Genomic DNA, 23,629 nt, shown 5'->3' on the forward strand with positions numbered 1-23,629 from the left:
AGACAGGAGTATACTGGCTGTTTTCCTTTTAGTCTGGAATTAGCATGACACTTTCCCCCACCCCAGTGTTCAATGAGAAACTTTTTATAAGATGTGCATGTCTGCAAAGGTTCAAGCAAGGACAGAAGTTGGTCTCACTTGACTCCAGGTCTCTTCCCCTATCTGAAGACAAGTATCTGGCAGCTTTTAACAATGCATATACTCTATTTTTGAAATAATATTTTCAGTTTCCATTTTAATTCATAATAATAAATTCTATATTTCCCAGTGGAAAAAAAAAGTGAAGAAAGGTGTGAAAATAAGCTTTTCTACAGAGCTTTAAGATTTCCTTCCCATTCTCTCTCACATAAAAAAGATTACACATCTTGCATGGACAGAATTTTGGTCTTCGAATTGTAAGAACATTAGTCAATTAGCAAGAGACAGTCTCATTTTGGGGGAAGGCACTGTTTCTGATCATAATCCAGCATCCATTCCTCCACCCTTCTGCCACTTATTTAATTTAAGGGTGGGGAACAATTTCCTCACTCAGCGCAGCTAAGTATTTACAATTATTAACTTTTGAGGACCACACATTAAAATACAGTGCAACATTACTAGAATAACATGAAAAATAAACAATTACTCATCCTGTATTCGTGCTTTCCTTCCCCCTATTCACAGTATGCATGTGCATAACAGAGAGCTGTCTTTATGCTCACCTGCAGTCATTTTGAAATAACAGGCTTCATTTGACCATTCACCATATTAATGAAGTTCCAGGCCACATATGGCCCACAGGCTGTACTTCCATCTACTCTGCAGCTTGGGGCAGCAGGGAAGGACAGCAATTTAGAGGCAGTATCCCCTGGGTGGATCATGGAGGACTAATCCATCCTGTACTATTCCTTTTTAAAAAAGGTATATGCCATTCCATATGATTTCAGAACATCTTACGTGAGGGCACAGTATCCAAAATAGACAAAAAGATGTTGCTGTTAGAATGTTCTAACTTTATGAGTGGAACAAAGAGGAATATTTAAATCACAGCCCAAAAGCTAAGGGAAACTTGTTTCACTCCAAGAGCATCCAGAGGCACAGTATCAGAAATGAGTGTCATACAGAAGTAGTTTGTGTTGTATATGACAAAGTACTAAATAAACCTAGGGGAAAGATGTTGAGCAGAGAACTCTGGCAGCAGTTAATTGCTATTCCTCGTTTCATTTTGCCATGTAAACATTAAAAGAGTAGTTAAAACAAATACACTGTCAAAATGGATTGAGTATCAAGTTAATCCCCATTACAGGAGCAATATTATACTTACTGAGGCAACAATGAATCTCTAATGAGAGACAGAAGCTTGCTGTTTGAGTCGAGGCTCTCCTCTTTCTCCTCAGCCATGACCTCGTGGCTTAAAAGCAGTGATGTGGTTTCTGAGAGCAACCGCAAGCTGAAGAGTCTCCATTCCACTTGAAAATAAAGGTGCCAAGAATGTGACCACACTGAAGTCTAATTAAACCAGAATGTGGAATTCATGGAAACTGTAGTTGATGTGGCCATATACTTACCATTCTGACTGTGGACCAAAGAAACTAGTGGAGGGAGGATACAGTCTTCAACCTAAAACAGAGAATTAGAAAGATCTGGCTTAGATTATTCACAGGGGAAAAAATAGAACATAGATACACTATCATCTTTGTTTATTCTACTGCTAGAGCCCTTAATCAAAGAGATGAATAATCATGGAAATGCATCCATAATCACACTTATAAAGCCACCCAGTTCACTTTTCTCTGGTAAGCTGTCAAAGTTACAGACAGTAATGTACTTTTACATAGAAAACAACCGTAACTTTAGTATAATTCATTAAGAGTGACTCTTAATTTAAAATACAGCATTCAGTGCAGATGTAAGATATTAAGAAAAAAGATTATTAAAATATCAGTTAATCCTGATGCTTTAATCCATACATTAATCATTGAATAGTGATCAGAAGAAATGTCCTTCTAAAACAAACCTGCATAGAATTAAAATATATCAGGAAAGATGTACTACCTCTAATGAAATATCCTTAAGCTTAGTAGAGAGTCTTGATAAAATTTTAACTTCTTCCATTCTGGTAATACACAGTCTTCCATTAAAATTTAAATATACATAGTTAAGATTTGAAATATGAAAAAAAAAAATATCCAGTCAACTCTTTCTTGTCCATGAGTCCACTGTTACAAATTAATCACCTGTCACAGGGCTAGTCAGCTCAGTTCCATTGGAAATCAGCTTAAGGGAAACTAGGCAATAATTCACTTTTATATATCCAATATTACCAAAATAGTTTATTAGTAGTATTCTCTGTAAGAGAATGAATTGCCAAGTCTTAAGTCATTGGTAAAATAGAATTTATTTAGACAGGACATGCTTTGGTTTTGGGGAGAGGATGGATGGACAGCCCTGCAATATTTAAATATGCATCATGGATAGATAGCTTGTCTGTGGATTTATTTGTACAAGTAAAATTACTGTGTAGGTTCTCACTACACTGTGGACAGGATTTGGTGTAACAAGACTGTGTTGTAATCTTCCATGCATTTTCTTTTACTGATTAATACTAGAAGATAGAATTTCTCTAGATTTATGCAGCTACTATTAGGAAACTTCTATAGAAGCTGAAAGTATAAGTGACAAGGGGTCACTAAATGAAGTTAGCCTCTAGTTGGCAGTAGCTACAACTAGCAACTATTTCACTGTTGGTTGGTGGTCTCTGTTAAATGAATCTCTGACCATTAATAGATTAATTTAGTCTAGCTTTTTTTCACTTCTGAAAAAAGCTACCAAAAGATGCCTTTGTTACATTCTTTCAGTAAAGAGGTAAAGGACACTGCTCAAGGTATGGAAATCAAACCACTCTTGCAAGTACAAATAGCTATTACGCCTATATAATGCTATTGAGCATAGATGTAGTGACTTTTGTAACACTTCATAATTTGGAAATATTTCATGGTCTTATCAGTTAATATTCAGTAAGATAAATAATAAAGCTACATTGCACTCCAACAGCTCCATTAGTGCAGGTTTCTAAACTGTTCTACAAATGGTAATTTATCAGTTACAACATACCTCTGAGGCAGGATTAAAAAAAAAAAAAAAAAAAGTATGTACTTAAGGTCTTTCAGACCAAAAAACCCAGTCCATCCTACTGCAATGCTTCTCAAATGAAGGGGCACATTTAAGTGGTAAATTAAAGGTATGAGACAGAAAAGAGGCAAACAAGCAGCTCTTGATTGTCTGAAGCAATGTAGGTAGTCAGACTAGTATGAATCACTGAGCAGCAGCAGCAGCATTGACTCTGACACTGATTAAGATGGCAGTATATAACAGCATGATGCAACTTGAATTTCTAAAACTTCAAATCTTTTTTCACTTTCATCTAGTATTAACAGTAGTCTTTCTACATTAGTTAATGTAGTTAAGCCAGCCTTAAGCCTTTTCTAAGATAAATATATTTTAAACTGTCATTGTAAAGAAGATTGTTTAGGTCTCAAATAATTGTAGTAGCTTTTTCTAGCCTTTTTCCAACACGAACCTCAATTCTGGCAAACAAACTGTTTAGAATGGAATTCTCCATAGCAGGTGTTTGCCTCATGTCAGTTTGGCATGGTGAGGAGATCAACTAAATGAAGCACTAATCCTATGGAAAATTATTTTGTGATGCAAGAGCATATTACAATGCACATACTGAAGGGAGAGGCACGTATTAAATTGTACACGAGCCTTAAATCAGATACTTTCTAACTCTGCAACCCTCATCTGATCTCCATGCCATTTGGGTCACTTTTTTCACTAATGTGTACACAAAATTGTAAACAAGATATGAACTAAGCAAGTACTGATTGAGGTGAAATAAACTCAAGTGTAACAGTACATAAAATATTTTTAATAAATTCCCCAGTGAATTGCACACGCTTCTGTAACTTATGTATACAGAAGCATGGAATAAGTATTATGGCATTTTCTAGAGGGATTGAAACGAATAGAAGAATACTCAAACAAGGATTCATTTTTTCTTCTTTTAAATGACTGCTGACATCTACATGGAATCAAATCTCCATATATCCATGAAGGTAGTCAGATATTTTTCTTGTTTCAGTCTTTATCACTAAGATTACTTTAAAAAAAAAGTGAGAAATATTCTTCTTTAAGCCTAAACAGACCAGAGAATTTAAACATGATCATAGCTATATTTGGGTTTCTACCATCTTCTAAATAGCCTGATATCCAGTTCATGATGAATCCCTAACTGCACAAAGCCACCATTGTATAATTCTGTAACGATGGCATTCAAATGCTATGCTGCCACAACTGTGCTGTTACTACTACCCAAAATAGCAACGAAATACTAGAAACTTCCATACACACTACATTCACATACCCCAGCTATAACACATATGTACAGGACCAACAAAAAACAAAAACCAAAAAGTAGCTCAAGCCTGGTAATCCTATTTCTGACAACTGGAAAGGAGTAGAGAAAGAGTAGGAGAAATAGACCAAGCATAAAGCACAACTTCAGTTTCTAGTAAAGTAACTCTTAAGAAACTTCCTAAGCTGAGGTTGTATCTGCATTTTTGCATTTAATAATGCTTACTGGCCTTTTCTCCTATATATTTATCCAGTCCTATCTTAAACGTATTTATATTTTTAGCATGTACAATACCTATGGCACTGAATTCCTCACTTCAATTATGCCTTATGAAACGGCACTTCCTTGTTTATTTTAAAGCATCTAACTTGATACCTACTTATTCTTATTTTATGAAAACCATGAATAATTATTTCCAATTCATCTTTCCCATGCCATTCATAAATTTACTCTCAGACTTACATTTCAAAGCTGAATTTCTCATCTACTCAGTTCCTCCTCACATCATTGAGCTGTACTTTTTCTTGTTAAGTTTCATTCCCTTTGAGAGCAAATGACCACAACTGCATTCAGTATTCAAGGCTTGAGGGCAACATGGACTTACCATGGCATAGTGATGGTTTTTTTTGCTTTTTCATCTGATCTTTTACCAATCATTTCTAATAATCTCGTTGTCTTTCTGATTACTGCTGAGTATACAGCTATCATTTTCATAGCAAAATGACACTAAAAGATCTCAAGAACAATTACAAGCAGTTTAGAGGCTGACACTGCATATGCATAGTTGGAATGATTTTCCCCATGTGTGCTGCTTGACATTCATCACTATTGAATTGCATGTCATTTTATTGTCCTTTCACTCAATATCTTGAAACCTTCTGCATCTCTTCTGTCAGCTTTAATTTTCACTACCGTGAATAATTTAGTGTCATCAGTCAGTTCTGTCACCTCCCTGTTCATTCCCTTTTCTGGATTAGTAATAAATAGCACATGTTGCAACACAGATTTTTGTAAGACACCATTCTAAAAATACCTAAATTTTTAAAAACTAGTCTCTATTCTCTATTTAGTAAATTTTAACTGGTTAGAAGTTGATCTGTCAGAGGGCAAGATGGAAGGGCCACTGATGGATTTGAAGAGTCTTTGGTACATGACTTTGTCAAAAACATTTTGGAAATCCAAATATATTATCCAAACCCAGAACATCTGTCTCCATAACATTCACTGATTTCTGCAAGGAAAATACTAGTGAAGTATGAGCACCAAGCAAAAGCTGTACTAACTTTTCTACAGTATTTTATTACTTACAAAAATCAGACCTTTTGAAAACAAGGCATAATTTTTATAGAAATTCTTCTGCGAAGTCTGTGTGTTACTTTAACCCTCAAAAGAGAGAGGGACAGGCCACAGTTTCAGAGTAGTTAAGTATTCACCAGCTACTAGGAGGGGCTTGAAAGGGAAAACTAATTTCAGTCCTTCTCTGATTGTCTCCACTCCACTGTTCAGAAGATGTTAGATACAAGGCCTGCAGCCTAAATATATGTGCCTGCTTTGTTAGAAACAACCACTGCCTCAGCTTTACTTAACCTCACCAAGCAAAGTCCAAGCTCCACAAGCACCCACTAAAAAGCAGCTAGAACACTGCAAGGTCTCACAGTGGAAGGATCCAACACACTACATCCCTGTTTAGCGGGAAGTACCCCACTAAGAATGATGATGGAGAACTGCATTTCCATTCACTTGTGCTAGTCAGCAAGGATGCATTCAACTATTCAACATACACATACAACCATCATGTATTAATGAACTAGCATATAACCAATCTTACCTGCTATCCCCTACAACTTCGGCTATGTTTAGATGGATAACTTAACCCTCTTCTCAATGCCACAGAACTTAATATGGTTAACATTACAGATTTAAAAAATCTCTCCCTTGATTAAAACCAAGTTTCAGAGCTCTTCATATCAGTGCTTAATGCCCAAGTCTTGACATTTGGTGTTACACTGGGCAGACAGAAAAAGCAAGCAAGCTTAAAGCCTGGTCCAGTAGCATTTGTGAACCATGCTGCTCTCAAGTGAAAATCAGACCCAGGAATTAAATTTACATAAAGAAACTAAGCTATCCATTACATGTACCTATTGTATCCAAACCCGCAAGTGACTAAGCCCATTACTTTACTTCCAGAGATTTTTCTAGAGGTATCTGGTTCTTTTCAGTGTGCATACATTTAACTTAAAACTACTGACAAATATCTTCTCCTGATCTGCTGTTCAAAGCAGAACATACCAAAGCAAAGACCATCAGCTCCCAAGCCCTTTTTTTTCCAGTCCCATGTAAGATCCACAAGGTCCAACATCACCTTGACATTTATTCTCATTAAGATTCTACACACAAAGTTATTGCTGAAAGTGACCATGGAATTAAGATCATGCTGCCTTCAAATTTCTTCAAGCATTTGCTGGAGGCACAGCATGCTCCTCAATGTTTTAACTTTGCCAGTAATCTCAGAATGTAATAGAAAAAAATAATCTAATGCATGTTAAAATGAGAAGGATGACATTAATTTTTTTTTAAGAGTCTTCAGAACTTCAGAATCTTCATTGAGGTGTTTCTTTTTTTTTCTTACTTCTAGGAAGAGATAACACTGACTGACTGACCGACTCAACATGTCAATTAGTAAAGAACTGGTTTCACAAAAAAGTCTCATGTCATGTAGATTAGCTTAATGGACAGAAAGCCACATGGGGTGTAGAATTTTCATCTACTTGAAAAGGGAAAGTCATTGAAGAAATGCTGTACAGTACATTCATATAGTCATAACCTACACTGACAAAATTAAGGTGTCAGTGGTTAGACCAGAACAGCCTTTGGATGAAGAACACCACTGATGCTGAATAAGGAAAAGATGAGCAGAAAAAAGCACTTGCAGAAGTTCCTAACCCTTGTGTTGTCATCTTTGGTGAAAATAACTGCTCTTATATTGTCAACCAGTATACTTCCATGTCATACTGCTTTTCCCTTGACTTCCCATCAAGCAACTCATCATGTTCAGAGTGCTTTTATTTTAGCCTGATTTTTAAAAATAAGTTTTAAAACCTTGAAGAGGAGAATCACTGCTGACAACTTTTGCCTCAACCAGAGCACTTCAATGCTTCAGGTAAAAGATCATCTGTGCAGTATACAGATCATTTTTGGGAGCTAGTTAGAGTACAGAAAGGACTCCCACAGGAACTGCCTGCCATCATGAACCTCATCACTGCTCAAGGTGCTCTGAATTACCATACAACCTTTTTTCAGGCAAATAAATATACTTAACAGAGAAGAGAAAAATGCAAATGATACAGTCAGCTCAGAATTCTTCCAGTTAATTATACCTAAACCTTTAACAAAATTTGAAAGTAAATAGATATAACACTTATTATCTGAATGTAACGTGTATTTTTTCCATTTTAGGTCCATGGAGGGAACAGGCAGTTGGACTTGTGTCAGTTTAAGAAATCAGGCTTTATATTTCACTCCAGTCTATAGAGACTTTTCTTCACCATCATATTTGCATACCTGGAAATCTACAGTTTTGTCAAAACTTGCTGAGTCACATTTAGTGTTAGTCTTTACTTCGTATCTTGTAAAAATGCACACAACTGCATGCAAAATGAAATTACTGCTTAATACTGGCTTTCATTTGAGCACTTTCAATTAATTTTCCCTGACTTTATCACACTTCGCAGTATATAATACAGCCAGTCCCCACAGAAATGAATCTCCTCAATAACTGACTTCACGTTGATGATAATCAAAAATTTGATCACAAAAAAAAAAAAAATCAATTTATTTCATTTTCTTTGTTCAAGGTACAAAAACAAAGGCAAATAAAACATGAACTAAAACCCAGAACAAGCAATTCCTTTCATCTCAAAGTGGAAAAGAACCTGAGATGTTGCTCTTAAATTCTTATTAACTTCCACATTTCCATTGCAGCCAAACTAAAACCAGAACTCAACTGAAAAACTTACTGATTCTGCTTGCTTAATATAACCTCACTTTTACTTAAATTCATTAAACTTCATTATAAATGCATTTAATTTCTGATTAAAACTTTAAAGAAATGTCACAGTTGCAGCGGAAAAAAATGCATTCCCTGAAGAAGGTTTTGGCTTTCCCCCTGCCCTCCATAAAATGCTGTTTTTAACCAGCTTTGTCTAAATGAGCAATCCACGCTTCAGAAATCAGCCTAGGATACACATTTCTCTCCAGTAAAAGAGTTTCCTATTAACCACTGCTATACTTAAATATTGATCTGGAAGCTCGAACATGTCTTGCTTCAACTTTTTTAAAAAAGCACCAAGTTCCACTGGGTGCTGGCATTTATATTCATAGATTCTAGTCATGCTCAGCAAGCAGCAATTAGAAGATATCCCTTGAGTAACAGCTATTCTAAAAATATTCTGTATGCATCATAGAAGATGAAGTACCACTCTCTGCTAAAGTAATGTATGCTGTACATTCAAGTATAATTAGCACACTAGACTTCGTAAATAGTATTAAACTAATTACTGTTTGCACCACTAGTGGCAGATGTGGTTAGAGATTATTAATTACAGTGGACAATTTCTTGAATTTAACATACCAAATACATGGCAATTTTTCCACTTTCTTTTTTGCCTGAATGGCTATTTGCTGAGTGTCAGGAGGGCTCTTTTAAATTAGGAAGAACTGTTACTTATGAAAATGAGCAAGTGAAATAATGGATTTTATTTTCACAAACACAAAAAAAGCTGTTCTTTGACAAGGATATCATTATTTTTAGTTAACAAATTTCAATATACACCTATTCTAAATCAGGGAAACTATTCTACAGACATGCTGTGTGTCATAAATTTACAAGTGCTGGACAGGCAGGAAGTTTTTTCTCTAGCTACATAAGGTTAACCGATGTGTTCATACGGACTTTAAATAGACACCTAAAACTTTCAAAATGTGTGATGAAGTAAACTGTTCCCCAGAAATTCAGGTACTTAAATAAAACTCACCTACTGGTAGCCCGGGCTTACTTAAAAGAGAGAGGATAATCATTCCCTGGCTTCAATACAGTGTTCTGCTGAATGTGGGGATGGGAGCAAGGGAAGAAGGGTTGTAAAGGGCAGCTGTCTCCTAGGTGCTATTTTTTCAGGGGAAAAAAAAAACCACCCTCAGACCATTAAAGTTTAAACAGCTAGGGGAATTTTATTTAATGTGCTGACACAAGGTATTGCAATTTCAGTAAATGTTAATGGACCTCCATAAAAAATGGTAGATATTTCTGTCAATATAAGACATACTGATAACCCACAGAAGCAAGACAGTTATTTTAAAAAATTGAGGTGATTCTAGAATGATACAGTCATAATACAGTGACTTGCAGTCTGACAGGCATGTAAGAAGATACCAATAGGTATTCATACCTCACCTACATTTACATCTCTTTCCTAGAACATCCTTTGCCATATTAAATTGTTCTGTTTAGTTCTGTACTATTTCCCCTCTGACTATTAATTGGTTAGATTTTTGTGTATAAGGACCATTTTCTTGATCACCACTCCTGTGAGCATTAATGAAAATAAACATTAAACTTATTTAAATTCCTATTTGTGTTCTTATTAATTTTAGTATTTTTACTTATTAAGGCTTTATAATCTAAATACTCAGCCAACACACCCACCAAATAGGATTCAGCTTCTAAAAAACCACTTAATTTCTAAGACCACCCATTCTTATCTAGCCCGATCCCTAAAATCACTCATTCTTATGAACTTATCAATTTGCTAATGCCTGTCTTAAGTGCTATATTGAGTGTGCCCTTACCCTAATTCCAATACAATCACATCAGTGTCAGTTTTAATTAAATGGTCACCCCAGTAAGTGTGGTGGTTACACTTTTGGTAGGAATTCAGGCACAAAAATGCACTGGTACAGGTTACAATTATTAGTCAATCACTGATTCAAGGATTCCAGTCTACCGATTTGCTGACAAGTATTTCGCAACATAACTGTTCTGCCTTCAGCTAGCTTAGCTCAAATTAAATCATTTAATGAAAAACTTCCAAGAAAACAAATCTTTAGTGATGTAAGAAGCTTAACAGTATGTGGGTTTGCTAATTGTAATGCAATTTTCAGTAAGCATCCTGTTAAACGTAAACAAAAAAATCCCATCATAACTGCTATAAACTGTTACTCTTGATCTCATCAGGAAGAGTTATTGACAAAATGGGATCTTCAGCCTTCAGAGGTGGTCTTTCCAAGCAATATTAAAAGCATAATGACAAATCAAGTGTGAAATTTTCACTAATACATAGTGAAATAAGTTGAGGCTGAAGAAAGATTTATATAATCAAGTGTTATATTTACATGAAAATCATTTTAAGAACTGCCATTTCAAAACTTAAGCCCTCCTTTATTCTTCCTCTAACTTCTCAACTAAATATAGTAAACTGAGTCTGAATGCCTTGCTGCTTCTTTGAAAATTAAATCTGTCTATAAACAATAAGGATTTCTCCTGTCAAATAGAACCACAATATATTTTAAGCCATAATTTAAACTGTTTCTAAATCTTCAAAACATTCTATTATCAATAGATTTAGGCAAATTAGCCGCAACTATTTAATTTGCTGTCAGACTTACGGTCAAGTGATGGATTGTCAACAAGACAGGATGCTGTGTTACTGCTTCAAAGATTGATAAAGTAGTCTTAATCAATTCTTCAGATGCAGCTTGCCCTATTAGTAAAAATCATTGTATTTATTTATAAAATCCAACAGTTATAATGCCTGCTTATAAAAAAAGTACATCAATAACATAGGTTACCTTACCTATTGCTCCGTCCAAGTTTGTTTCTCCTGAATCTATCGATCTGATAAAATTCTATAGAAGAAAAGGCATTTATGTTACAACACTTTATAAACAAAAATTAAGAAGCATAGTCACTGAATAATTACAACATTAAATTCTTTATGGGACTGTGTAAATACAAAATGTTAATTCACCTACACTAGGAAACACTGTCATAATAATTAAGATATGAAAGACTGAAAGCATTCTTGATCTAGCTGTTACAATTTTGCAAGTCTGTAATGCTGCTGGACACTTAAATGTAGAGTACAGCAAGGACTATTACTCTAATGTCAAGAATGATAACACTTTCAGCTAAATAGACTGTAATTAAATGTCTTTATTGTTAACAGAAAACAGTAATTTCTAAGAAGACTTTGAACTACCTTGGACATGGCTATGTTAAAATAACTCACTAAAAAGACCACAGACCCTCTAGAAAATGCAATTTTCTGTTATTTGTACCATCTTTTTGATCTCCATGCACACTACAGACTATGGAAACAGTTACACACATGAGAACATATAAAAATGCATAACCTTCTATTAAAAATCACCTAAATTAGTTATCATTTTGAGGAACAGTGACAATGAAATATTAACAATCTGGATTAAGAAATATTGTACAATTCGACCCATTATTCTTTTGCCTTTTAATCTTGATTTTACTCTGCTTTTGCCTCTATGCATAGTTGTTTATTTCATAGGGAATGCAAAAGACAAGTTATTAACGTCTGCTGAAGAAGGGAAAATTCTCAGCAGAATTTATAGTATGTTCTTTTTAACTAATGCAGTATTTAATACACAGAGAATTTACCAAGGATAAGCACCTTTCTCACTGAAAATTTGCACACATACCTATTTATTTATATGATCTAAACCATTAAAAAAATGATGCTTGTTTTATATTTCACTATTAATTAAAATTTTGTTATTATATATTAAATTGGCAGAAGTGTCTACATAGGTTATCTTTTTCTCAGTATGTAAGAAACATCTGAAGGATTCTTCTCTAATTAAAAATACAGTTAGAAACTAATTATATATTTCATAATTCAAATGCATCTCAGAGACAGTCATAAAAAACAAGCCTCTATAAAAAACCCCAGTTATTTTATCTTCCTGATCATTTGAAGAAAATTACTAGTTATTATCTAATTAACTTGTTTTGGAAGAGAGTATTATTTTATTTGCTCATTTAAGACAGTTTCACACCTAATCACAGTCTCAGAAACAATTGGGAAAAATCAGTATAGTTGATATAAAAATTGTTCTGGCTACTAACGCTTATTTCCTTAATTTTACATTAGAAACACAAGGAGATGCGTTTACACAAGAAAACAACTATCTGGGTTTTTTTAAGCAACAGAGAGGAATGGTGTGTGTATTCTGCTACAGGTGAGTCTGTGCCCTATGCACTCCGCTAGAAGCCTACTATTATCTCTGCCTTTGGGGCAAAGCATGTCTTCCATGTATTTCTATTCACAGCTGAAAACATGAAAGGCCTGTCCTGACTCCCTCTCAATTTCTTTGCACAACAGTACTGAAAATTACAGTGATGATGGAAATAACTTCAAAGCAGCAAGGAAAAAAAATTCTCAATGAACAACAGTTACAGGAAAATAACTACTCTTTTCCTTCCAGATACCAAGCACTCATCTTTCCACTTCTAATCATTTCTTATTTTTAAGAGTAGGATTTTTGAATAAATCAGGAAAAAACCAACCAAAACAAAAACAAAGCAAAAAACCTGAAAGACTGTCTTGCTAAAGTCCTAGAGCCCTCAATTATAGCAGAGTACTTTTTCAAAGTACACGCTGATGATCGAATGTCCCTTTATAGATGTCAGTGGGAATGTGCCTGAAAGGAAAATTCCAGAGTAGAGTTGCTTGGTAGAATGGATAGTTACTCTTCCAGAAGTAATTACATTAGTCATATCATAACATGGTTCTATAAAATAGATTAAAATTTGATATGCATTTCTCAGATATACTGCTTGCTCTCCATTTTTAATGTGTAAATTGAAATAGTATATGTAAGTCCCTGAACCGCTTTGTTTGATGGAGACAGAAGGACAACATGCAGGAAATACTCTGTAAAGTAATCTTCTCATCCTTGATCTGAGAGGCAAGCTGTGCTAGTATAACTAGCCTGACTTCCTCAGTCAGTAGTTCAAGCAAGCTGGAGCAACATCAAAAGAAAACTTACATTGTGCCTGGTCTGCTGTACCTATATCGTTGACAGAAGGATTTCGCCTTCTAGAAGGTTGATCCAAAACCATTAATAAATCTACTGCCTAGTTACGAATGCTTCTAAAAGATAAAAGGCTTTGTAATTCAATATCTACAGTTTCAAATTTTTTTCTTCATTCTAATGCTAATTTTTATACAAATATTTTAGTAGAGCTAAATTAAACCCACATTTTTTTTGAATCAAGAGTCAAAGAACAAAGATAAGGGACCCTGAACAGTAAACTTTAATCTAGCATTTCTTCATGCCGTTGTGGAAGTAAATACCTAACTTATGAACCCATTGACTTAAAAGTATTTGCCTAACTCTGATATACAATTTCAGAATATTTTTTCTCTCATGTAGCAGAAACAACTGTTTTCATATGAGGAAACTACATTACAACAGTACTACTTCATTTCTGCTATACTATTCTACAGCACAGTTTAAAAGTTCACTTTCTGTTTCTAATGTCATAAATAGGTTGTAGATTTTAACATGAGATAAATACCTTAGCTCTGTAGCTTACAATAGTAAGCTTTTCATCAACTAAATACAGTGTAGAAGTACTGGTATGAAGAAAAAGATGACAAAAGGAATAAATACCTTAAATACAGTTTAGGTTCTATTTAATATATAAAATATATATGATCTTTCATTTCTACTCATAAAATACTAGCGTAAAATTCTAGAAAGAATTTTCTGTGTAATTTAGAACTAAATTTTTCTACTCTAAAATAAAGCACGCAGGAAATTCTCAGTTTATGCAACACATGCAGAGTTTCTCTACACTTGAACACAGGATAGCATATTTTCCCTTTGACCCAATAGACTACTTCAGAAAATACCTTCTAATAATATATATAGTCTTGAATATAATCAAAGCTTATATTTTATATTCAGAATAAAATTCTCTCTCCAATTTATAAATTTAATGTCATTTGATTACATTAAAATAATTCCGAAAATTGTATGCATATGTATATTTTGTAAACAAGACTTAACTTAGGTGGTTATACTCACTAGTAAGGTCCCATAGTTGAAAAGAAACTCCTCTGTGACTATCTGGGGACGAAATACCTATTTGAATTTAGCAAAAGTTGAAAAAAATACATTAAATGCATATCTTATGGCCAGAAAAAGTAAAGTATGTATTTCACAGCCATGTTAAAAAAGGGAGGACAAAATATGTATTTGCTGCTATTATTAGAGTTGTCTTACAAGGTGCAAAAATAAGGCTTACATCTTTAATGCTGTTACATAGCTGGAACACTCATCAACCTATCTACACATTAATAAAAGTTCTACTTTATCCATTCTGACCATGATCAGCAGAAATCAGATTTTGGGCAACTGCAAGAGTTTGCCCTTTGTTTATTATGGTTTATTTTTTTCCCCAAAAAACCCAACACATCAACAACAACAAAACTACCGGGGATGTCACAAGATGAAGCACTACAGGCGTCATAGGAAGGCACATCTTCAGCTGTTTGGCCTGAACCGTTGATGGGTGTTTACGTCCGGAGACATTGGTTAAGGCAGTGAGAATGTCACCTACAGAAAACAACATTTCAGACTGATCTAACATGATTGCTTTACTAAACAACAGCAAGTGACATATCAAACATCTCTGTTCCAGTATCCTCTGTTCAATCCTGCCTTCTCTCTCCTGCTGAGGGTAGTGTTCACGTGACTGCGTGGTGATGCAGCATTTTCCTTTCCTAGTTCAGTGTTTGGCCAGGCCAACTTCCTGCTCTGGCTACAGGGGTAGGCACGCAAATATGACCTCTGGTAAAACAGTGAGGATAGAAATATAAGGCAGGTAAAGAAGCAAAGATGAAATTACCCCTCTTGGCAGGGTGCACTCACACTGGCTTTAGGTGGCTACATACGGATGGAATTATACTCTTGAAATTCCATGGATGCAATTCTATTTCCAGTGAAATAAAAAGCAAAATTCTCATGATTTCCAGCTGACCAAGAGCTGAATTCACCATGATTAGTAGGTGACATAATGCTCAAGCAGTATGTTTTTCCTGCAGCATAGTACCACTGGAAGAAAGAAAAAAAACATCCTTCCTCCTGCCTTCCAAAAGATCCCTCCACTAGCCACACACACATACATTCTCATACACAAGTTTAACAATGATGCAAGTGACCTAAGGCAACAGGAATTCTCACACTCTCATAAAAGAGGTGGAGCAGGTCAGTGAGAGAACTTAGTTGCCTCCATAATAAATCTCAGATACAATAATGAGGGAATAAAATTTTAACTGCAATAGCGAAAAATTATACTTCAAAACTTCAGAAAAGACATGAAAAAAAAAATCAAAGAACATTATGCTAAATTTGTGTCACATTAACTATTGTCTCAGAAAAGCAAGACCCCTTCTGCCTGGCATAAAGAACAGAGCAGCAGGAGAAAAGTCACAGCTTATATGCAAAGAAGGAAAATCCTGTCTCTATAGCCTGAAAATATTGAAAGCCAAATCCTTTCTTGAAAGAACACTTATATTTCCCCCCCCCCCCCCCCCAATGAGAGGGCTGCACAAAACTGTAAAAGGGACATCACACAGACATTAAACAAATATAGCACAGGATTCGGTATTTTATATGATTTCCATGCCAGATAAGGCCCTTCCTTTCAGAGTAAGTCACAGAGTTTATTCATGTTGAATAATAGCAATGCTTTCCTTCTGCTCCCATGGAGTTCAATTTTCAACACAGGCAGAAATGACAGAGCTTGGCACCAAATTAGGCTGTAAAAATACATAGCCTTAAAGATGTGACTGGTTCTGTAATATACTGCTCAAGAAAAAGAAAGCATTGCCTGAAACTCTGCAAACACATAAACCAAAGTATTGTTTTTTCATCAATACATTTTTGTTTTGAATTACTCACAATATTATAATTCAACAAGTCCTCTTTGTGGTTAGCAACAAATAATTTACTGAACAATCTATTATCTTTCTATGTTTTAAGGCCTATATAATCATCACATTTGCTAATTTTGCAGCTGATAAAGAGATGGTTACTTTAATTTTTAGCATGATCTAAGCAATTTGTATCTACTTCCTAGAAACACATTAAATACTATAAATGCAAAATTAAATTTCGTTTTTCACGTACAACAACTGAAAACTTAAAATTATCCACAAGCTGAACAATTTATTTCATTTGTTTAAATGTATCTTTAAGGCCAATTTCTACAATTTGTTAATCTATTTGGTTTACAGCTACACCTGGTGGAAGATGAGGGGATTAGGAAGGAGCTTACATAAATGCATATTAAAAAAAAAACCAGCTAGGATTAATTCTAAATCAACAGTTAAACTGCTTTTAACTGTTCCACTTTGCAAATCTGGTTATTTTTCTTAGGAGCCCATAGCTTTTACCTCCTCAAGCAGAACATGTTCCTTTGTCATACTTGCAGCAATTAGAAAGCCTTCTGATAAATTTGGGCAAATACAGATAGATAGCTTTATCTTACTAAAAACAACCAACACACAGATCTGGCTTGGAAAGGAAAACAAAGTGCAAAAATTATGCTTGATGTATCAGTTGTCAACAATGCATTGAAATTATAAATCAGTAGTAAAAAAAATCCAACAGAATACATGTTAACGCAACTGATGTACTAGGTATTATAATGATAGTAACTATATATTTGATGTACAGTACTTTCAGGTTCTGAGGAAATATCAGGATCTACTATATTAGTTGCATATAGTACATACACACAGTAGGAGGTGAATTTCTGCCTCAAACATTTACACTCTGAGACTTCAAAATCCTGAAATACAGCCAATATGCAAACCTGATATTTATTTAGAAAAAAGGGATCAGGTATTTGCAGCAAGGCAAAAATTTGCATTGTCATAGGAAGTAAAGTTCCTTTTAAAATAGCAGCATGACATTTAGGTCTACTGACCTTTGCAGTGCTACCATTTAATTTTCAATATTCTCGCAATAATGTAGAGAAGACAAAAAATAAATCAGGTATCTCCTCAGAAAATAATTTTATGAAAAAATGTTTTATCATTTAATGACAAAACATACACAATCAGGGTTGGTTTTGCTCCCTTTCTTTCCTTGAATACTCACAGCATTTCCTTCCTTGTCCTCCTATCTAGCCTTCTTACTCTATATTCTGTGGGAGATCTCACCCACCAGAAGTTTTAATATGAATTTTAATGATGATTTAGACTGGCAACAGCAATCTCTTATTTTCTCCTTCCTTCTTGTCTCCTCCCTCCTCCCTTCTCCCTCTTTTCTTCCCTCCATCCTTCCCGTTCTCTCTCTTTCTCCATCCCTTCTCCCCCTCCACACTTTCCTCCATTCAGTTCCTTCCCTTCTCCTCCTCCTCCCTCCTTTGTCTGTCCTTTTCTTCTTACCCTCCTTCTCTCCCCTCTCCTCCCACTTCCCTTCCTCCTTTGTCCCTTTCCTCCCTAAGTCCCTTCCTTCCCTTCTTTCCTTTCTTCCTTCACTAACTCCTAATTAACTTATTCAAATGAAAACCTCATCTTTTTTCATGTAACATATAGCACAGCTTTTTCCAAGAAGGACAAACCCACTGTTCTTACACATCTAGAGTAATTTCTGTGACATTTCTTCTATTCACTATCAACCCTATGTTCAAATCTTGCCATCCTCAATTCTTCAGTTTGACCAATGAGTCCAAAGAATACCCTGCCATTTGCAGGTTCTGTCCTATTTGCATGCATGCCTTTCACTGTTCCTTCTGCAAGTCCTCTCTTCCCCAGTACCTCATCCCACTATGACAAATTTGAGCATATTCAATGACAGGACTTCGGCTGCTACACCCAAGCAAATTTCTGTTTGAACATACATGAACAGCTCGAAGTTCAAAGTAGCTTTTCCTCACTCCAAAGGCTCAAATACTAGGGAAATTTCAGCAGATGTTCACAAAATTGTCCAAACACATACCCTTGGCACAAAAGCTACTTTGCTGAAACTTCAAGTCCTTATGCCTAAGTATAAGGGATGGGCTGAAGTAGCACCGATGTTCTCTCAGAGAAAATCTTTCCATCTTTTTTATGCATGAGCAAAACAGTTTCAGACATCTAGAACAACTAAAGTATCTAGGCTGAAGCTTTCCAGAAAAACTGCCTGAAGCAAATACTCAACACATAAGTTTCAGTGTAAGTGATTAACATGTCCTCATAGATATGGTCTACCGCATCTCTCCTAGATCTGTGTTTTATGAGGCAAATTTGCTCTTAGGTTTTTCAATGTTTGGAATATCTTTAGAACATTGATAAAACTTCTTGTACATTTGGGCCTCATTCTTGACTGAGTTGATGGGGCTTACCATTCAACAAACACAAAACATTAATATAGGAGATAATGCATTCCAATACAAAATATCTGATAATGACGTAACTAAAAAATTTCATGAAGCTGATATCATGCAAACTTCATCTAATCAAACAATACAGTCTTTCCACCCGTATATGTAAGGAGATATTTGTTTCTTGATGGAATAACAAACCTAAGATTTGTTCAGTTAACCAACTGGATTTACCTAGAATTCCTGGCAGCTCCCGCACAATATGATAGATGAGAAGATCCAGGCATTTTGACAGGTATTCACTGCCACCTTGCTGCTCTTTTGCTGGCGTGATCTTTCTGCTGTCTCTTTCAATATACATCACGAGTCTACATGTAAGCAAGCGCAAAACTTTACCTCTCATAACAAAATAATGACCCTATATCTCAAAAATACTACTGAACCAGACATTTCTAGTATCTGTGGTTACAACCAAGACAGTACATTAGTTTTGGCTCTGTAATATTGTTGAACTTTTAGACTTTCCCTTTCAAATAAATCAATTTTTAAAATAACACAAAATAACTGTGTCAAGGAAGAAGAGGAAACACACACTTAAGCTACTCTAAGTGCAGCTCTATTAGTTTAATATATGATGCTAACATAAAGAGTGAAACCCTCTGCAGACTTACAGAGACTAATTTTTAAATCTCCTTTATTTTGAAATATATAACCAATATGTGCAATATGAGCAAAAGACTAAAGACATTCATTTTCAACATGTAAGAATGGTTAAAGCAAGAACAATTTAAGTCAATGTAGTAAGAGATCAATTTTTCAGTCAAGAAAAATCACACTACATAAATCATACTACAACCTATCAAAATGTTAGCACTAGTTAGAATGGCCATATTGAAAGAGATAAATGTCCAAAGTAGCCTTATATCCTTTCTCTAGAAATCTGGTCTTCAAGATTTCTAAAGACAAACTCAATACTTATATTCTAACTGATAAGTGCTGTGTAGCCATGTCATTCTGTAGACTAACATTTTTCATAGTAAACTACGGTAACTGATTTGTTAGCCATTGGCTAACTTACAAGAGGTTGCTTTAATAATACAATTGTAACAGGATGCTTCAGGCAATATTTTATAATGCTAATCTGAATAGACAGAAGGGCCAGGCTCCCCTTTAGGGCTATAATATTGACATCTTTGTTTCACATTCAAACTCCCAGGGGGTCCTGTGCAAAAACCATCAGCCACTGGTGAGTGAAATCCATGCTTGGATTTTAAGAATGTGCTTCAGTATTTTTTTTACTACCCTGCTTATAATCAATGCTCTTCCACAGAAGTATGAAAATAACTTATTTAAACTGCCTCAAGTGTATGCAACAAAACTGTGGGACTCACACACACAAAATGTTATCCTAGGAGGTGTGTGTTTCCATCAAAGAGCCAATTTACTCAATGAAATGAAAACTACCTAAGAATGCATTTTGCAGAATTAGGCCTCTAAACAATGCATGATTGTTAAGGAATACTACAACTCACCTTATCCATTCTGAACCATGCTACAGAGACAAAAACAGAGATAAATCAAAAGACCTATTCAGTAACTACCTACCACCTCTGCAATTGCCCAGACGCAACGCTTCCCAGAGACTATTGGGATACCTTTTATTTTTCCTGCAATATCTGGAAATTGCATTAAATTACAAGGAATTTTGATTTCCTGGTAGAAGAGAACTTAAAAATCTGATATTAGGCTTCAAATAAATTTTTCTTTAAAAAGGTTTAAGTTTTTATAATATTAAAAAAATATGATAGTTTTTAATTAAAACAGTATAAAGCCCTCTAGTCTTTCAGACCACCAAGTAATTTTTACTGAAGAACTGATTAACTTTGAAGAAAAACATGACAGAAGATCAGAGTTTGCATGTATTTTTTTCTTTAAGAAAATACTTTCATGATTTCACAATCATCTGATTCTATATGGAAATGTGTTTAGACCTGTTTAAGTTTTACTTAGAATAGGCTCAACCGACTTCGACATGAGTGGTTTTATTGTGGGGCGGGGGTATGGGGTTCATTTTTTAAAAGCATTCTCTAGTTGTTTATCACATTTGAGAAGCATACGAAGTGTGTTCATTTATTCTGAGAGAGGAAAGATACAGAGCTTATGTAAACTCATGAGCTCTTTTTGTGTTGTCCTTCTCATCAGAAAATTGTCTTTTACATAAATATTTTCTAAAAATATGCACAACTATTTTTTCCCTGATAGTACTATTCAACTAAACATTGTCTTGAGAAAATTTTACAGATCCATATATAGACAGGAAAGCATTAGCATCTCTGTTTTCCTTTGACAAATTCCCCAGCCATATGTAGAACAATTCATCAGTTACTTTCATTCCCTGAAGAATCTCAGTGTTCTGCCTAATGGGCGAAACTAGGCCTATGGAAATACATTTATTCAATTCATATTATGCACATATTTGTCTCGCACTCAACAATACATGAAAAAATACGTAGGCGTTACTACAAATAAGTTAAATATGATGAGGAATAAATCACTGTCTATGAAGCCAGGTTTGATTTTAGAAACATTTCTTCAAGTACCTCTATTGCATTATAGGGCCATCAATGAGCTTTTGCACAAAAAAAGCAAAACAACCCAAGTTTTCTGAGAAAAGATGTGAAGCATGGAACAAAAAGGAGAACTGCAGAGAATCCACAGTCCTGAGTAACAGGAATGGGAATGAGGTCTACTAAAAAAGTGTAAAAACTGTTCACTTATGAAGAGGACCAACATGAAAGAAAAGAGAAGATCTAGTCAAAATTCAGAAGACTGAGCAGAGACGTGGTAAGACAGGGTCTTCAAATATACAGAAGTCACTGTAAAATGTTTTCTGTGTTTGCTATGCTTAATCTGTAGAATTGAAATTTCAGTAAGAAAATAATTAGAATTTTTGAGTGTTGGGAATAGCTAACAATTAGAACAGCTCTCAAAAACAGGTCATGAAATAGCTACCAGTTTTGACCCATCGTTAAAAAATATTTCTCAAACATAACAGACCTTGACCTGGATCAGACGGGTAGACCCTGCAACACCTGAAGGTCTCTTAGAACTGTTTTCTAAAATTAATTCATTCCTTTCTATCAGTGACATTTACGCTCAACATCCTTAAAATCAGCTTTTGATATCAATAAGGTTCAGCTACAACTTTACCGGCATCTCAACAGGGGGGAAAATGCATGTGGCCACCAGATGACTGAACCTAAAGGCAGGTCTCTCACTGGCAATCTTCTCCCTGCTTCTCCCTTCAATTCACTAAGTTCACAGAGCATGACAGACCTCCAGAAAACTAGAGAATGTCTTGCATGAGGACATATACAGTCCATTTACCCTGAAAATCCAAGGACCCATTTTTAGGCAACCTCTGCTAACAGAAAATTATGAAGATTTTTAAAGAATATTTACTATAGATACATTGTTTATTTTACAGAGATGCAACATGGATGGCAGATCATGCTAGTAAGAAGGGTCAGTCCCTATTTCTCCCCTTTCTCCCTGCCTATGTACCTTTTGTTTGTTTGGTACCAGCTTGCTGGTTTGGTGGTTCAGTTTTGGTTTGTGGTTTGGTTTTGGCCCTCCCTCCCCCCCGCCTGAAATCAGTGACTTGTGTAATTGTTCCCTCTTGCCTTCTATTTCCATGATTTCCCATTTAACTGAATACCAAACTTTTCTATTCTTTTTCTCACTATTTTTCTAGGCCAGCTTTAGACATATAAGGGCAACAGGCTCTGCTAGATGTGAGATTGTAATAGGTCTCCAGGTAAAGCTTGTCCTTTGAGGGCATATACAAGATCCGAAGATTTAAAAGATATGAGGGGTGGGAACAGATAACAGAAAGATTTTGCTCGAAAGTTATGCTTTTGTGCATAGTTAGGCTTCTGCAAACTGTAGAAGTCTGTCAGGAATACGAGCCTACCTTTCCACATGGGTCCATCTCTGCAGACAGTAGAAAAAGAGGTTTAAATAAATTCTTTAAGGAGGAAGTTCAATTCCCTGGGAAGTCTCTATTCACCCAGAAAATTCTCTGAAACCATTTAGACCAAGAAAGAACAATTCAGTGTGACTAATCAGAAGTTACTACTGGTTCAGAGAATGGTGAAATTATAAGTCTCAGCAAAACTTCAGGTTGTATCCCTCCCCTCCATTACAGGTAGCCTGCCTTTGCAAATCATGGAGAAAACAAGGAGACTAGAAAACTCAGGGTGATTAGCAACAGAAATTATTTTGAAAACTGTAAGCAAACAAGTGCTGTTTCAGACTAAAAGGTTCTCTAGCTGTATCACATGTGGAAGAAAAAAGGTATGTAATGGACTACCATGAGACAGGTAGAAAAAAAGAATAACAGGTGAACTGTATCCATGTTGTGAGAGAAAAAATTCACTTCAAAATTATATTTGATGTTATATATGAATGCTTTTCTTCCACAGATCCCGAAATCTCAAAGTATTTTGGAAAGTCCTAATGGAATTTCCTCAGTGACATCCATTGTCAAGCTCTTGAATTACACACTCCCACCACAACTAACTACATAATGTAAAAATAAGCTACAAGAGACCCAGAGAATTATTTTGTTAAAAAAAATCACAAAAATCTCCGCAAAGGTATGTATAATTTTGATTACTAAACTAAACAAAAGCATTTTCCAATGCCAAACTGAACAACATTTAATTGAAACTGTAGAAATATATGCAGTATTGCCATGAAAGAGTTATTCCAGACTGTTTTATCATCTGCATATCCTTTAACTGGTGCACACTGAAAAATTGCCT

General features: G+C 35.1%; 1 protein-coding gene across 8 annotated transcripts in view; it reads right to left on the minus strand.

Annotated features, from left to right (window-relative positions):
• The window catches only part of ULK4 (unc-51 like kinase 4), a 248,917-nt gene that overhangs the window by 146,666 nt on the left and 78,622 nt on the right, over positions 1-23,629 (minus strand). For all 8 annotated transcript variants that reach the window (XR_012659008.1, XM_075083469.1, XM_075083468.1 and 5 more), the window contains 7 exons: positions 19,038-19,171; positions 14,925-15,046; positions 14,516-14,572; positions 11,245-11,296; positions 11,057-11,151; positions 1,548-1,599; positions 1,304-1,448 (listed from right to left, as the gene is read on the minus strand). Coding sequence is in view for 7 of the 8 variants with exons in the window: in XM_075083469.1 (XP_074939570.1) it covers positions 1,304-1,448; positions 1,548-1,599; positions 11,057-11,151; positions 11,245-11,296; positions 14,516-14,572; positions 14,925-15,046; positions 19,038-19,171 (657 nt within the window). In the remaining variant the exon portion in view is untranslated. The remainder of the gene's footprint in view (positions 1-1,303; positions 1,449-1,547; positions 1,600-11,056; positions 11,152-11,244; positions 11,297-14,515; positions 14,573-14,924; positions 15,047-19,037; positions 19,172-23,629) is intronic.

Source organism: Phalacrocorax aristotelis, chromosome 2 (genome assembly GCF_949628215.1).
Source record: "Phalacrocorax aristotelis chromosome 2, bGulAri2.1, whole genome shotgun sequence".
NCBI classification, from domain to species: domain Eukaryota; kingdom Metazoa; phylum Chordata; class Aves; order Suliformes; family Phalacrocoracidae; genus Phalacrocorax; species Phalacrocorax aristotelis.